This window comes from Palaemon carinicauda, chromosome 41, assembly GCF_036898095.1.
Source record: "Palaemon carinicauda isolate YSFRI2023 chromosome 41, ASM3689809v2, whole genome shotgun sequence".
Lineage (NCBI taxonomy): Eukaryota > Metazoa > Arthropoda > Malacostraca > Decapoda > Palaemonidae > Palaemon > Palaemon carinicauda.
The window spans coordinates 934,600-952,762 of record NC_090765.1 but is presented as its reverse complement, the minus strand read 5'-3'; the positions used below and the strand labels follow the sequence as shown (position 1 = coordinate 952,762).

Here is an 18,163-nt window from a genome sequence, read left to right as displayed (position 1 = left end):
ATATTGAGCTTGCCTGGCTGACGTTATGGTAGGCATCCCTTCTGATGGAACTGAATTTAACACCTTTAACCTTTAAGTCACTAAATATCCGAAGCATCATCAATAATCAAGAGTGAAGAGCCTGAGTTTTAGCTGTTTACTGGGGAGGCACCTGCTGTGGTTGGACAACACAGTGGATATTGGGCTTGCCTGGCTTACGTTCTGGTAGGCATCCCTTCTGATGGAACTGAATTTAACACCTTTAACCTTTAAGTCACTAGATATCCCAAGCATCATCAATAACTGAGAGTGAAGAGCATGAGTTTAAGCTGTTTACTGGGGAGACCATTGCTGTGGTTGGACAACACAGTGGATACTGAGCTTGCCTGGCTGACGTTCTGCTAGGCATCCCCTCTGATGGAAATGAATTTAACACCTTTAATCTTTAAATCACTAGGTATCCCAAGCATCATCAATAATTGAGAGTGAAGAGTATATTTTACCTCCTTTCATGAGCTCTCCAAGAACTCTGGCTGTCTCCAGCATCTGCGCTGTGCCGCTGGAAGGGTCAGCCGCACCATAGCCCCAAGCATCTCGGTGGTTTCCGATCAAGACATATCGATCTGCAAAGTCATACTTAAATAATTAGATAGATGCAAATGTACATAAAGAGGCACATTATTATTATTATTATTATTATTATTATTATTATTATTATTATTATTATTATTATTATTATTATTATTATTTTTATTACTATTACTATTATTATTACTTCCTATGCTACAACTCTAGTTGAAAATAGGATGCTTTTAGCCCAAGGGCTCCAGCAGGGAAGAATATCCCAGTGAGGAAAGGAAATTAGGAAATAAATAAGCTATATGAGAAGTAATGAACAACATTAAAACAGGTATTTCATAAATGAAATATAAAAAGAAATTTATGTCAGCCTGTTCAACATGCAAACATTTGCTGCATGTTTGAACTTTAGAAGTTCTACTGATTCAATTACTTGATCAGGACAGATAGATAAATAGATTTGTTATTTCGACATCAGAAATAAGAGAATAATTGAGAAATTAATTCATCTGGGTGCAGTCTATAAACAAATTGATTTGCTTAATTTCCAGGGCATCTCTCTCTCTCTCTCTCTCTCTCTCTCTCTCTCTCTCTCTCTCTCTCTCTCTCTCTCTCTCTATATATATATATATATATATATATATGTACATACATACATATATATATATATATATATATATATATATATATATATATATATATATATATATATATATATATATATATATTGGTGTGCTACTTTTATAAGCACACATTGAGTATGTGTTGTTTCAGATGTGTATAGCTGGATAACAGAGTAGGCCTACATCTTATTAGCTTTAAAAGTATTTATTAGTAAAAACAACAGAGTTAAACATCTCCATCACTGGAGGGAGCTGGGTTGGTCAGATGACCAATTCTGGTGAAGTATAGATATGAACTGACTAACTTATCGATATCACAGATATCGTATGCTTAGTTTATATAAGTTTCGTCACAATCTCGGAAGACACCTGCATCCGGTGACGTCACAAACTTTCACACGCTGATGCATGGTGTTGACACATTGTCACATTGTTGAGGCTACATTGTACGTCCTGTTTATGATTTGAATGACTACAGCAAGTCCCACGGCTAGCACCTTCATCCAAAATGACATATTACATCATGTGTTTTAAACATGTAATATTAACTTATTTTAACTATTACATAAGCTCGGCCAGCTATCTCAATTTTTGCACAAAAATTTCACAACAAGCCAAAACATGGTTACTAGGTGTGACTGGACATATGTATTATTCTTTGTTTAACTTCAGCCATAATCAAACGAGGACGAATGTCCAAAATAGGCACATTAAAAAATAATAACAACAATGCATATGAAAAAGATATTACCAAAGCAAAAAAAAAAATGCATGATAAAATAAAGATCATATATATGGTACATTGCTAGCAAATGATTATATGGTACAAAAAAAAAACTACTGACTTACATATGATTCGGTAACTTGTTGAAGAATAATTGTTACCTTTGTCAGAAACATATAGTAACATAATACTCAATTTTTTAGTGCACAACATGAATTCCTGGTACGTACACGTACCACGGTTTCGTACATATATATATATATATATATATATATATATATATATATATATATATATATATATATATATATATATATATATATATATATAGGGCTGATATATTTTATTAGATGCCCATAGATTCTGTTATGTATTTTTTTTCTCTTTTCTTTTTTAACATTCCGGCTTATATATTTTTATTAAATGCCGAGAGAAAAAATGATTTATATCTTTTTTTTTTTTTTAAATGTTGTTTTAAATGTATTTTTAACAATGCAAATGTAGAAAATTACTTCAATTACATATTACTAGCGTACTAACAGCTTTTCTTACAAACACTTTCCGACAATTTACTCCTTTAGCGAATGAGGTGGCCACTCAAACGGCTTTAAACTGAATTAAATACGGAGTATTGTCGGGACAAGGCGAAACATTCTTTTGTAGCTGCATACTGTGCCGTAACCTACGCCAAACAAGGATGTTCACGGCGATAAATATCACCACCGTGAAAGCCACACCTGCTAGTAGTATGGGGTGAAGGATTTCCTTATAAGTCGATGACAGGTGGTCCCTTTCGGTAAGCTTCATCAACCGCTTTGCAACCTGTCTGTTATACGGGAGAGGGAGTGCTGGCATTGTAGAGGTCCACGTGAAGTTCGCGAAGTAGGCTCGTTCTCTGATGAGTGTCCGTAGACCAGTCACCATGGAATTAGGGGAAGTCCCGATACAACCATCTGCTGCGACGAAGATGTGGGTGAAGGACGTGGATCCGTCAGGGCATGATACATTGAAGCCGTCCTTGTCGTATCGTATCCACGAGCCATTGTTCAGTCTACAATTGAACTCATTATTGTCAAAGGGATAAAGCTTATCCAGACAATTTTCACTTGTATGGGAGAGAGCACCGTCTAGCACTATACCTAACTCGCATGAATCCATTAAGTTTTTATGGAATTCAAATGATTCAGCTGTACATATTTTTCTATCCATTGCGTCTGAACAGTGAGTTAATTGATTTAAGTCTTTAATGACCGTATATGTTTCCTTGTCTGGGGAAATCAATACGTGTCCTGTCAAACTGGATATTACTGGATTTGAGTGATTCGTCATGAAAGTCGGAAATGGTGATATCCTGTAAGATTGTCAGGCATCAGAAGAATCAAAGAGAATTGTAATCATAATCTTGTTATTATCTACGTTTACTATAATTAGGCTGTAATCAAATTCTAACCTATGTTTGTCTAACAAAGGAACATAGCCTAGTTTATCCCTTCCGTTCTCCAGAATTAACTTTAAGTAACTTATAGGCAACAAATGGGGCGACAGTACACCTTTAGTTGCTAACGTGATAGCTTCTACATAATCCTTGGATTTCTCAACGAAATGTGCAATTCTGTTATGTATGTGATCTATCTTTGGATCATAATACGTTAATGTTGCCAACAAATCCTGTACTTCCATAATCTGAACGATATTATTTGAATGTTCATTTACTAAATCCATAATTTTATTGATTGAAGCTAACTGATTCCTTAGTTCTGACATAATCAATTCATCTTCATGAGTCAAGAACTCAATTTTCTTATTTTGATTACTAATTTTAAGACGATTGGAAATTCCTAAACCTAAACTTGCAACAGACCCAAAGATGTTTAATGCAGCATAAATAAATGGATTCCGTCTTTCTTTATGTTCGTGTCCTACAGTCCACATCAAATGGTCATAAGCCAAAGATCCTGTCTCGTCAGTCTTATTTTTCAAGTCATCAGATAGCATCTCTGCAACCTTTAATGTTGATCCAAGCAAACTCTCTGTAGTCAAATGAAAATGTCTTCTATGCAACTCATCCAATGAGGCAGAAAACCTTGAAATGGCGGTTCTTAAGCTAGTGACATCATTCTCTTGAAGAAAAATTGCTTGCATATTCACTTCTACAATTACGTTGGTTGATGTAATAAAAATGTCTTCTTGTCTTTCAACTATAGTGCCATATTTAAAATTTATACTTTTAGTTTTAGAGCTCATCCCACACGAGAAAAATGTCTGAGCGAACAATATCACTCCCAACAACAAAAAATTCATCTTGGAAACCTGTAACGAGAAAAATATATGTAATTACTCCTGTATTAAAAAGAAAACTTTTAATCACATAAAATAAAAAAAAATTTTCCCTCACTTCTTTTCCTCTCTTTTCTTTTTAATTTCTTATGTGAGCCAATAGTACTATTCTCTCATCCGTGGGTTGGGATACGTTTTGAACTCTAAACCTATTGGCCGTTAATGTTTCCAAAATGTTAAATGGGCCTTCAAACTTAGGTGTTAGTTTATAATTGAGCCCTTTTCGTACATTGATTTGAATATATACATTATCACCCACGGTATATGTTTTAGTTGGCTTCGCTATTTTATCATGATTCCTTTTCATTATGATTTGTGATTCTTCTAAATTCTTTCGAAGGATATCATATCGACTTATACTTGCATTTATACATTCTTTTAAAGGATTTGATAGATTAGTTGTAGGCGTTAATACATGGAAAGGCGTTCTAACTGGGGTACCATACAATGCTTCATGCGGTGACATTTTAATTGATATATGATATGAATGATTCAGAGTACTCAGTGCCGCCGGTATTGCAATATCCCAGTTGGGGTCTGATCCCCCTAGTGTTACCCTTAATATATTTAATATCTTCCTATTTGCTCTTTCCACTAGCCCATTTGACTCTGGGTGATATATCATGGTATTTATTTTCTTTATGCTGAGGAATTCACACAATGAGGTAAGAAAGTGATTATTAAATTCACCACCCGAGTCTGAGATTATCGTGCGTGGAATTCCATGTTTACAAATGTAACACTCGTAAAACTTCCTAGCGCATTCAATCGCAGTTTTAGTTTTAAGCGCTATTAGTTCTGTATATCGAGTTAAAGCATCTATAATTACTAAGAGGTGCTTATTTCCTCTGTCTGACTCGTAAAATCCTGTTAACAAATCTAAATGTATTCTTTCAAAGGGTTGATTGGGCACGGGATAAGCCCCTAGGCTGACAGGTGTTTTCGTATGCCCTTTGTTTTCCTGACATGTGCGACAATTAGCTATGTGTCTTTTTATATCTGTAAGCATTGTATGCCAATAAAACAATGATTTGGCTTTCTGTGACATTAATGAGAACCCCGGGTGTCCATGTAATGGATTTGAATGCAACCAATTCAGGACAGTGGAAATAAGTGAGATTGGTACTTCTACCTGGTCGTTAGTTACATGTGGTGTATTGCGGGTTTTCCTTGTCACAGTCCTACACAGAATATTATCTTTGATTATATAACTCTGCTGCTTATACTTTATATATTCCTTTTCCTTATGATTGCCTTTCAAAGCATTTATAATTGTTTCTATTTTCTGATCTTTTCTTTGCTCAGTCTGTAACAATTCAGCGCTCCAGCCTAAATCTTCTTGTTCAGATATTGTTTTTACAATAGGCATGGATGTTGATATATCTATTAATTCAGCTAAAGGCTCCGTACAAGATGACACGGGGTTGCGTGATAATGCATCCGCAATGATATTTGCTTTCCCAGGTAAATACCCGATTCTTGCGCCAAAATCTTGAATGATCAAATGCCACCGAGTTCGTTTAGGGCTGTGGTTGAAGCCTTTAAAGAACTCTGTTAGTGGTTTATGGTCAGTAAGAACCTTAACGGGATAACCGTAAATTATGAACTTAAAATGCACTAGCGAATTAACAATAGCTAGCCCTTCCTTGTCTATTACTGCATACTTACTTTCGGAAGTTCTCAATTTTCGAGAATAGAAAGCTATCGGGAAAAAATTGTTTATCATATTGCTGAAGCAATACCCCTCCTACTCCTAAGTCTGAGGCGTCTGTTGCAATGAAGAATTCCTTACCGAAGTCAGGAAATTTTAAGATAGTAGAACTACACAGTTCATCTTTCAAAGTATTAAACGCCTGTTGATGTTGCTCAGACCATATGAAATCTACGCCCTTCTTCGTAAGATTAGTTAAAGGAGCGGCTATTATTGAATAGTTGCGTATAAAACGCCTGTAATATCCACTACAACCCAGAAATTGCTGTATTCCCTTGACATTAGTAGGTATGGGAAAATTACGTATAGCCGACACCTTATCATGGACTACTTTAAGACCTTGGCTTGACACCATGAAACCCAAATATATTAATTCTGTTTTGAAAAATTCACACTTACTAATCTTTACCCTTAAGTTATGTTGTCTTAATCTCTGTAGTACTAGTTCTAACTTACGTAGATGTTCTTCTAAGGTGTTGGAAAAGATTAAAAGATCATCCATATAGGCATGCAATATATCCCCTAACAAGTCTCCAAACACTATGTTAATCATTCTTGTAAATGTTATAGGAGCACAACGTAAACCAAAAGGCATCCGTAAAAATTCATAATGTCCCCTGGCTGTGCTGAAGGCTGTGTATGGGATACTATCTTCTTCTAATGATATCTGATGAAAGCCTTTAAGTAAGTCCAAACTGGTAAAATATTTATTCTGACCTAACAAAGACAAAATATCGTCAGTACATGGCACTGGGAATCGATCAGGGATCGTCTCCTCGTTTAGACGATGGAAGTCGACGCAGATACGCCATGTTCGATCTTTTTTCGGTACAACTATTAAAGGAAAATTATAAGGGCTGTTTGATTTCTTAATGACTCCTTCTTCCAGCATTTTACCTACTTCATCATTTATTTCATTCTGGAATTTCATAGGGAGTCTGTACGAGGGTACATAGATAATTTTCTGCTTGTCCTTTAACCTTATTTGATGCTCGATCACATCTGTTTTTCCTAAGGATCCATCCTTAGTGGAAAAAACATCATGATATTTAGTTAAAAGTCCAAAAACATTCTGCTGAATTTCTTCGTCTTGAATGTCTTTATTGATTTTATTTTTAATAGATCGCAAAAGGGATTCATCCGCAACTGATTGAGAGTGATTGATTTCAGCAACGGTAAGAATACGATGTTTATAAACTTCTACATCAAAGATATTTTGATTTTTGTGAATTACTAAAGTGTTATTTAAATGATTACAGACTTCAATATTACATTGTTGATGTGAGCCTACTGTATAAATAGCTTGTGTGACAGACAATCCGTTAGTTTTCAAAGTTTCGGAAAGGATTAATATTTCAGATCCCGGTAACGTTTTCTTTATTTGCACTATTAAATTCGAAGGTATGTTTGGCTCGATAGATTACGTGCAAGATGATATTACGGGTGAACGAGAATTCTGCTGGGTCGCGTATATTATTTCTTTATTAGTGAGACAAGTTATTGGTTCTTCAACGTACGTTACGGTTACATTTGTCGTCTCCTTTTTATCCAAAACTGATTTTAAGGTATTAGAAGACTTATAGAATTTCCCTTTGATATACACGCCGTGCTTGGCAGGGGCTAAGATAATGTTTTGATTTCCCATAGATGGGTATCCTATAATTACAGCTGGATACATATCAATGTTTTGTACAACAACAAATGTATCGGCAAACGTGCGTTTACCGACTTTGAACTAAACATGAGTTATGCCTATGACATTTAATTCATTATTTCCTATACCCGAAAGTCTAATTCCGGATTTTTCAATCGGAAAGTTCGAAAACAACAAATGATGTGTCTTCAAATCCATGATATTACGTGGACTACCAGAGTCAAAAAATAACGTAAAGGATTTGTGTTCTAAATTTACAGCATATAAGGTTGGCCGTAACTCATTTTGGCTTATTATTGTATGAATTTGTTGCAAATCTACGGGAGCATGCACTGTTTTACTTAATTCGGCCGTGTGTTTCATAGGAAAATCTATTGTCTCACAATTATCTGATAAAACATTAAATTGATTATTCAATACTATTGATGTTGACATAAATGACCTTGACCCAACATCACTCTCTTCCCCTCTAGAGTTAACTATGTGGTATTTGCTTTGCTCTGCACATTCTGAAAATTAGTCTGACCTTGCGAGGTCTGGTTTGACGACCCAGGTTCAGCGATATTTGAAGAAGTGTTTGTTTGTTTTGGACTCTGAACTGCATTGACATTTGGTTGTTTCTTCTTATTGTTAAAATGAGGATTTTTCTTTTTATTTCCATATGGAACTGACTGTGGAATTGACTGTGTATTTCTGGGATATTGTTGTGTCTTACGCGAGTAACATTGATTATATGAATGTGTTGCAGTGTTGTGAATCGAGCAAAATTTCGTTCTGCAGTCTGCGCTTAAGTGACCTTGACGTTTGCAGATATAACACGTCATTCCCGCTACTTGACTGTTAACTACGTTCACTGTTTGTGGCTTTGTTTCATTCTTTGCAAAAACTTGAGTTAACACGGGATCGAGATCTGGACACTTGGACATGTGTTTCTTTATCTGTTTATAGACATCCAATTCCGTACTTGCAGGCGTTAACTTCTTATCAAAACACCGCACTAAAGCTTCAGGCAACATAAGTGTCATGCAAGTTAAATACATTAATCGTAAAAAATCTTTCACGAAGATGTTATCGCTAGTAACCCAAGTGGAATGACCTAAAATGTCCTGATATTCGTTAAGCCTATCAGCTATGAGAGCTGCTCTCTCAATAACATTAAGCCGATTCATAGTGGCTTGATTAAGTGTATTTCGTAACGTTAATACTACATCCAAGGCTTCCTCACCCCCATAGATTGCGCGTAACCTAACTTTGAAATCATCCCAGGTAACTGCTTCTTGAAATGAAACACCTCTTAAATACGCACTCGCATCCCCCTTAGAAAAATCTATAAAACTTTTAGCTTCTTGTAATTGTACAAAAGGGTCTACGATCTGTTTGGCATTTAAATGGGCATCGACGGATGAAATCCATGACTCCACATTTTGTGGCAAGAACCCGTTGACCCGACCCTGAAAAGGAAGGATTGCTGACCTGGCATTTACAAGCGTCACAATTGGAGGAGGATTAGTCTGGCCTACACCACTAGGTCCAGGGGAAGGGCTCACAGGGGAAGTCATGACTGCTGTATTTCTTTTCCTATCTCTTCGACCCCTTGCAATTCTATCAAAATATCTATGTGAGTACAGACGTCCACTGCGTAAACGCATATGTATAACAAAATTCCCCAAACAATGTTACTAATCCCAAAACATTTCCTGAGAATTTCTGAAAGAAAAAGGAATTAGCACAAAGAGAGAAAAATTCTAGATGAGAATTTGGAGTTGAACACAGTTTCCTTTAACAAAAGATTAGCAATTCACTCACCCCAGTAATAATCGACTAACGACTCGTTATAACTACACTTCACTGCCCAAACTGGAATGAATTAAAAAATTTGTACTTAGCTTATATATGGGTCTGTGTGATGTCGACACGTCCTCTCTCTCTCTCTTGATGTTTTGTTAGCGATGTATCGTTCGAGTTTCTTGTTGAATGTAGTGCTTCCTGGGTATGTTTTGCAATTGTTGAACGCCAGTCCTTGGGTTTCCTAGGATGTTGATTGAAGATTCAGTTTGTATTCATAACATTCGTTAATGTTAACTATTCCGATGGACTATAATACTTAGTCAAAATTGTAGATTCATGTAGATAATGCTGAGTTCTTGAAGATCTTTCTCTGGGTTTACAGCTTTTATTTTGAAGTCTTGAAGATCTTTCTCTGGTTTTACAGCTTTTATTTTGAAGTCTTGAAGATCTTTCTCTGGCTTTACAGCTTTTATTTTGAAGTCTTGAAGATCTTTCTCTGGTTTTACAGCTTTTATTTTGAAGTCTTGAAGATCTTTCTCTAATTCTTAGAGTTTAACCGCTGCCACCATTTATTGGTGTGCTACTTTTATAAGCACACATTGAGTATGTGTTGTTTCAGATGTGTATAGCTGGATAACAGAGTACATCTTATTAGCTTTAAAAGTATTTATTAGTAAAAACAACAGAGTTAAACATCTCCATCACTGGAGGGAGCTGGGTTGGTCAGATGACCAATTCTGGTGAAGTATAGATATGAACTGACTAACTTATCGATATCACAGATATCGTATGCTTAGTTTATATAAGTTTCGTCACAATCTCGGAAGACACCTGCATCCGGTGACGTCACAAACTTTCACACGCTGATGCATGGTGTTGACAGTTAAGAAAAATGTCACATTGTTGAGGCTGCATTGTACGTCCTGTTTATGATTTGAATGACTACAGCAAGTCCCACGGCTAGCACCTTCATCCAAAATGACATATTACGTCATGTGTTTTAAACATGTAATATTAACTTACTTTAACTATTACATATATACTGCATAACCATTCTCTCAAAGGGTGGTTCAAGAGTGTAAACACATCAAACACACTGCCACTCACTCAATTACAGCGTAATCGTAGCCTAGTAAATCTAAAATGTTATTTACTTTATATACCTATACAAAGTAATCGGCAATGTCTTAATATTCTTATTATTCCTCTATAAAATCTATGCCATTCACTCTTATACTTGAGTTTTCACATGCATTGTTTAGGCAAAACTTCATATATTCATGTGGTTTAGGTGTTATACCTCATTCCAATTTTGATTGGCCAAAAGGTCGCTGATCCTACTAGTCTAAACAAGTTTTTCCATCTTATTAACGCATGACTATAATATTCTAGGAAAAATAATGAGAAGGCAGCCAATCAGCGTCCGTTCTCAGGGCGCGCTACGGCCAATGAGAGGCCGGCTAGAATTTGTCTTCCCTTTGGGTTATTTTTCGATGTTTTGTGAATGTAAAATGGCTGACGAAGTACCACAATGTGTGCCAGAGTTTGCTACACTTTCAGATTTTCGGAAAATGTCACAAGACGACCGAAAGTGGAATGAAAAGTGGCTAAAATCAAGTGTATCTCTGGTAAAAGTTGTACTTCGTCTTTTACCGGTAAAGTTGTGAAGCAACGAACTATTTGACACCCTTGTGATTGTTCAATATTCCTCAAAGTGTTTTGATGGCTTTGGCCTGTATAATATCAACCTGATTTCCAGTGATTTCTGGAAAAGTGGATGTGGGTATATAAAAATTTCGAATATCCAGAAACACACCATGATCATGACTGATATAGTATTTTATAAGACTCATAACATTCACGGGATCAAATACCTTGAACCTGGTGATGTAAGTGATGAAGATAAGAATGTGAGTGTGCGTTGGTTCTTTGATAAAAGATAAAAGAAATATAATGCAAATAAAGAAAATAATAAAAAATAAAAAATAAAACAAAATAGCCTTTAACTGTTTCAGTAAAACAAGGTCAATATTCATTTTGAGTATCTATGCCTACATAAGGCTATTTTGAATATTTTAAGTGCCTGGCCCTAGATATGAAAATAAAAAAAAAGTCAGTGACTCAGTAAAAGACTACCTATTTTCACTTTGAGTATATAGTATCTATGCTCACATAGGGCTATTTTAAATATGAATTTTAAGTGTCTAGGTCTACATAGTATAGTACCATTGCAATAAGTAATTTTATTGGATCTAAGTATTAAAATCCGGTGTCGTTAATAAGTTTTATAATTTTTTGCTTTATAATTAGTAATATTAAGTATTTTATTAGTGCACTGCCTCAGTTACGTCACAAACTGTATAACCTCTACCAACTACTTAAGGCAATGTGATTAGTGCATTATTATTATTATTATTATTATTATTATTATTATTATTATTATTATTATTATTATTATTATTATTATTATTATTATTACTGAATGTTTTACAGTAGCAATGATATTTACATTTTATGTCTATTCTATAATCCACCTATGTTTAAGATCCTTAATATAATAAAGAACAAGTGTCTGGCTATATATATATATATATATATATATATATATATATATATATATATATATATATATATATATATATATATATATATACATATATATATATATATATATATATATATATATATATATATATATATATATATATATATATATATATATATATATATATATATCCCATACTTATACTTTCTTAAAAACATATACACGTATCCATATTTGTAAAGGATACTGTATATACACATATATAGTACACACATACAGTATGTATATATATATATATATATATATATATATATATATATATATATATATATATATATATATATATATATATATATATATATATATATATATATATATTATATAATAAATATAAATATGTGTGTGCTCAAGCTTGTAATATCTATTCATGTGTGCGTATGCTTGTGCATGTTTAAAGACCAGATAAACCATCAAGAATATAAATTAATCTACCTTTTATATATACAAATATTGACCTCATAGGCTACTGCACAGTATATGAGGCAAAGCTATTAGCAATCTAACCTGGCTCGACCTCTCCCTTAATAGTACCCACGACGTTGTAGGATCTGTGTATCTTCCTCGAGTTGTGGGACTGGAGGCGAATGGAGTGGTCCTTGAACTCTTGCGCCATCTCAGGTCCCAAATTGTAAGGCAAGCCCTTCAGACCACCCACCCAATCCTCGGGTGGGGCCTGTCCTCCCATTTTTCTGTAATTAGTGATTTTTTTTATTATTATTATCGTCTTCATAATGGTATTATCGGGTTTCATTATGACCCTTGGTTATGAACAAATTGTTATTATTATTATTATTATTATTATTATTATTATTATTATTATTATTATTATTATTATTATTATTACTACGAGCAACCAGACAATGCCCAAGAAACTGACCACATCTAAATATGATCAGCGCCCAAGCCCCCTCTCCACCCACACTTGGAACAGGGAGGGCCAGGCAATAGCTGGTGATGACTCAGCAGGTATAGCTATAGGGTCTCTCAAACCCCAATCCTTAGCTCACAAGGATGGTGAGCTTCAGCTCACAAGTGAGTCAGTATTAGCATGAAGAATAATTTGAAGGTTTAAAGGTTACTCATGAATGGCAGAGGCAAGGGTCAGGGCAATTCCCAGACTAGAGCACTATTTTAACCGAATCTCCTTTGTACAGTCTCTGCCTGGTGATCACCAGACTGGGGTTCGAGTACCGCTTGAACTCATTAGTTCTTTTCGTGGCTTCAACATCATCCTTTGAGCTAAAGATGGGAGGTTTGGGGGAACCTATAAGTCTACCTGCTGAGTCATCAGCAGTCATTACCTGGCGCTCCCTGGTCTTAGCTTGTGTGGAGAATGGGTTTGGGCGCTGATCATGTGTAGGTCTATATACGGTCAGTCTCTAGGGCATTGTCCTGCTCGCTGGAGCATTATTACTGTCCCTTGCCTCTGCCATTCATAAGCGGAATATAAACCTTTAAATAATATATACAATATATATATATATATATATATATATATATATATATATATATATATATATATATATGTATATATACGGTATATATATATATATATATATATATATATATATATATATATATATATATATATATATATATATATATATATATATTTATATATATATGTATGTATATATACGGTAGATATATATGTATATATATATATATATATATATATATATATATATATACATATATATACATATATATATATATATATATATATATATATATATATATATATATATATATATATATATATATATATATATATATTGCTTTCATCAATAACTTAAAATAAAATGTAAGACCGAATGAAATTCTATCTACTCATGTAAGTCACAACTTCGAACTGAACCCTACTCTCTTGTAAAAGATTATTTACTAAAATATACAAAATCCAGAAAAGTTTAACTGCAAAGTTGAGAAACTCACTCCAAAATGACCCTTGCGTCGTCATATCCTATTGGCTGACATGGAATATTTGGGAGACCAGCATCTTCCTCGTTGACTCTATAAGCATGCTCTGAAAGTATGGAAGAAGATTAGTACATTAAAGTACGCTTGTACACACAAAGTCAATTATAAATGGAGAAGTATTGATTTAAAAGCTCAAGACAGACAAATGGTGAAATCCAACAGAGCCCCTTAACGTCATTAAGCGTAGGAGATGATGAGTACCGTTATTATTATTATTATTATTATTATTATTATTATTATTATTATTATTATTATTATTATTATTATTATTATTATTTTCTACACTCCAACACTAGTTGGAAAAGCAGAATGTTATAAGCTCAAGAGCCCCAACAGGGAAAATAGCCCAGTGAGGAAAGGAAACAAAGAAAAATAAAATATTTTAAGGACAGTAACAACATTAAAATAAATATTTTCTCTATAAACTATATAAGAACTCTAACAAAACAAGAGTAAGAGAAATTACATAGAATAGTGTGCCGAATCTTGAACGAACTCTCAGTGACGTAGAATTTATACAGTATTATTCACTTTTATTGTATATCATTTATAAGCCCATTAAAAATATTTTGTTACTTTTTACATTTTGAGTTTAAGTGACTATAGTACATTGCAGCAAATGTTTTTAATGTTAAACAGACTGATACTTCTCTATCTACAGTTTATATATGAGAGATCTGTTTTAATGTTGTTACTGTTCTTAGAATATTCTATTTTAATTTTTCATTACTTGTAATATAATTTATTTATTTATCTCTTTATTAACTTTCCTCACTGTCAATTTTTCCCTGTTGGAGCCCTTGGGATTACAGCATCCAACTTTTCCATCTTGGGTTGTAGCTTAGCTGCTACTACTACTACTACTACTACTACTACTACTACTACTCTCAACATGAGGAAAATATGGCGCTTTCTTTATTTGTAACTTAACGCAAATATTTGAATCAAATCTTATCAGCAAGGAGGATCAAAATCTTACCTGTAGAAGGCCACCCAGGAGTGAGGGGGTCTCCATCCCCCATGAAGGTTGTTCCTCTCTGCATGCCACTTCCGGGAAGCCAGAAGGTGTTTGGGTAGATCTCCTTTGGCTCTACTCCTTCAAGAGCCACATCTCGTGGATCTGAGTAAAGGATGATTGCTTTGGCTCCTCGCTGCTCTGCGTGTAGAAGCTGAGGAGAAAGTTCTTGTTTAGTTTTCATGTTCATAAAGATTTCGATTGCAAGAAGAATTTTTTTTTTTTTTTTTTAAATAGGCATTTAGTTTTGATGGAGATGTCAATGCTCGAAAGATAATGTTTTCATTATTTAAGAGAAATATTTGAGTTCTGAACATTTCTATATAAAAAAGAAAACGTTTTTTTTTATTGAGGGAAATATTTTGACTTTGCAAAGAGAAAAATATAGTTCAGTTGAAACTTGAAATTTAAAAGATAATTGCACTTACAGTGGATTGTTAATTGTATGATAGGTTTTGTTTTAATGACTAATTTGGAATAATTTTTCTTTTCTTAATTTTATGAAATGTTTGGTTATGAAGTAAAAAAGAAAGTAACTTTACTTATATGAATTTTTCAAATTTTACCCAATTTTTCGAATGAAAAGAAGTATTTAGAGAAGAAAATTATCAAATTAACTAAATAGAAAATTAATTGTATATAACTACAGTAGATAGAAGAGCGAAACATGTGAAGTCTTAAAAACTAGACATATAAAGGTTATTCAGTAGGGTTAAGAGGTACGCAGGGAAAAAAGACCAATATTCACAGCAGGAAGCCTATTCTAAATAGGCTAAGGTGTGTTGTCAGTTGGTAATAAAATCTCTCTTTAGGGGATGTTTTGCAACAAGAAGTCAGCAACTAAAAAACAAGATGAAAAGAGTTGAGAGTCATATATCAACTAAGACCACAATTTAGGTCCGTCTTTTATCACTCCTTTTATGATGTGGATTTGGTGTTATTGCGAAACTAATAAGAAAAATTAACTTTTCATACAATAAATAATGAAAAAGTAAATGGTATACTTGAGACCCTTCTTAAAATTACTTTATAAATTAAAATAGAAGACCTGCTATTACATATTGCTTGAAGAAGTCGGACACAGATCACTCTAGGATCTAACTACGGCATTGTAAATGTTCAGTGGCTACTTTCCTCTTGGTAAGGGTTGAAGAGACTCTTTAGTTATGGTAAACAGCTCTTCTAGGAGGGCACTCCAAAATCAAACCATTGTTCTCTAATCTTGGGTAGTGCCGTAGCCTCTTTACCATGGTCTTGCACTGTCTTGGGTTAGAGTTTCTCATGCTTGAGAGTACTCTCAGACACTCTATTCTATCTGTTTCCTTATATACTTTTCTCACTGGGCTATTTTTCCTGATTGAAGTCCTTGGAGTTATTGCAATTTGCTTTTCCAACTAGAGTTGTAGCTTAGCTAGTAATAATAATGACAATAATAATAATAGTCTTGGGTAATGCTATAGCCTCTGTACCATGGTCTTCCCCAGCTCTCTTGCTTGATACACGCAGACACTATTCTGTCTCTTTCCTTATTTCCTTTCCTCACTGGGATATTGTCCCTGTTGGAGCCCTTGGGGCTATAGCATCCTGTTCCTCCAACTAGCGTTGTAGCTTTGCTAGTCATAATAATATTATCCATCCCAGACAGAGGCCCAATAGCTATGCCAATGGGTCACAATGAGATGTCAGAAATCGATGTATTCTTATTCTCCTAACTGTTCGAAACCTATCTCAGCAGTCTGGAGCAACAACGAAGCCTCGGAACCACTAACTCTCTCTCTCTCTCTCTCTCTCTCTCTCTCTCTCTCTCTCTCTCTCTCTCTCTCTCTCTCTCTAACAAACTTGCATTGACCAGTTTTAACAGAAATAAACGCACCCTTGCTAGGAAAGCATTAACGCCATTAAACTGGTCGAAACAGCAGTCCGGAAGAACAACGAATTCCATGAATCACTAACCTTATTCCCTCTGAAGATCTTTCCGTATCTTGCCATGACGATGTGTCCAGCGACGTCAATCCCAAGTTCTTTCAGTTTATCAAAGTCTTCCACTCGTCCATAGTTGACATACACGACTCTGATCCCCGGAGATGTCTTCACGTCTCCTGCGGAATGGAAATATAGGTCAGATAAATGTTTTCGTAGAAATTTGTTGTCATAACAAAAACTAACAATTTAGAATTAAATGAATTCCCTAATGATTGAGGATTAGGTCTAAGAAATATATTGTCTGTCTGTTTCACAAAGAATTTTTATAAGGATATCTAAGATAAACTAAGCTACCTTTTATGCATGGTCTATTTACGTATATGTATGTATGTATGTATATATATACAGTATATATATCCCCGTACGGGGATATTGTCTGTATTATAAGTAGACAATATCTAAAGGGTTTTGACGACCCTTCGGTCCGAAGTCAATTCTTTTCTCTCATACTGTCCCCTCATTTCTTTCATCCCTCTATATTTTCTGTCCAATCCCTTATCAAACTTTACTTCTCGCTATCTCTTCCCCTGCCAACTCGCCATGGGCCAGCGCGGCAGGGTATGGCCCACAATCTCCCCAAATGAGTTACAACCACAGACAAAATTCGGCCGTTCCTGTTGGGTCAGCGGATTTAAATCAAGGCCCAACCACAAAGTCTGATTTGGATAGGGACTGTGTGCTGTATAAGCGACTATCCAACCCTAAAACAGTGCTTAACATTGCTACGTACAATGTAAGAACCCTCTCTGAAGAAATACACCTGAGTAGCCTGGAAACAGAGATTATGAACATCAATTGAGCTATTATCGGAATCTCTGAGATAAGAAGACCAGGTGAGAAAATCCAAATGCTTAAAAGCGGACACTTGTTTTACAACAGTGGCAAGGAAAGCAAGCAAAATGGTGTTGGATTTCTCATAAACAAAAACTTACACAGCAACATTGAGAAGTTCACAGCCACATCAGATAGAGTTGCTAGTGTCACTCTTAGAATTTCAAAGCGGTACAGAATAACTATCATACAGGTATATGCTCCCACATCATTGTCATCCCAAGAGGAACTGGATAACTTTTGTGATGACCTATATACCACTCTAAATAACAACAAAGCCCATTAAAACATCATAATGGGAGATTTCAATGCTAAAATTGGAAAAGGGAATGAGGATTGCGTTGGCAAATTTGG

At 34.6% G+C, this 18,163-nt stretch overlaps 1 protein-coding gene across 1 annotated transcript in view; it reads right to left on the bottom strand.

Moving 5' to 3' along the window:
- LOC137632196 (N-acetylated-alpha-linked acidic dipeptidase 2-like) overlaps window positions 1-18,163 on the bottom strand; it is an 81,281-nt gene that overhangs the window by 17,340 nt on the left and 45,778 nt on the right. The window contains exons 6-10 of the mRNA XM_068364081.1: window positions 16,949-17,094; window positions 14,960-15,149; window positions 13,936-14,026; window positions 12,505-12,689; window positions 483-602 (exon numbers count right to left, since the gene is read on the bottom strand). Coding sequence (XP_068220182.1) covers window positions 483-602; window positions 12,505-12,689; window positions 13,936-14,026; window positions 14,960-15,149; window positions 16,949-17,094 — 732 coding nt within the window. The remainder of the gene's footprint in view (window positions 1-482; window positions 603-12,504; window positions 12,690-13,935; window positions 14,027-14,959; window positions 15,150-16,948; window positions 17,095-18,163) is intronic.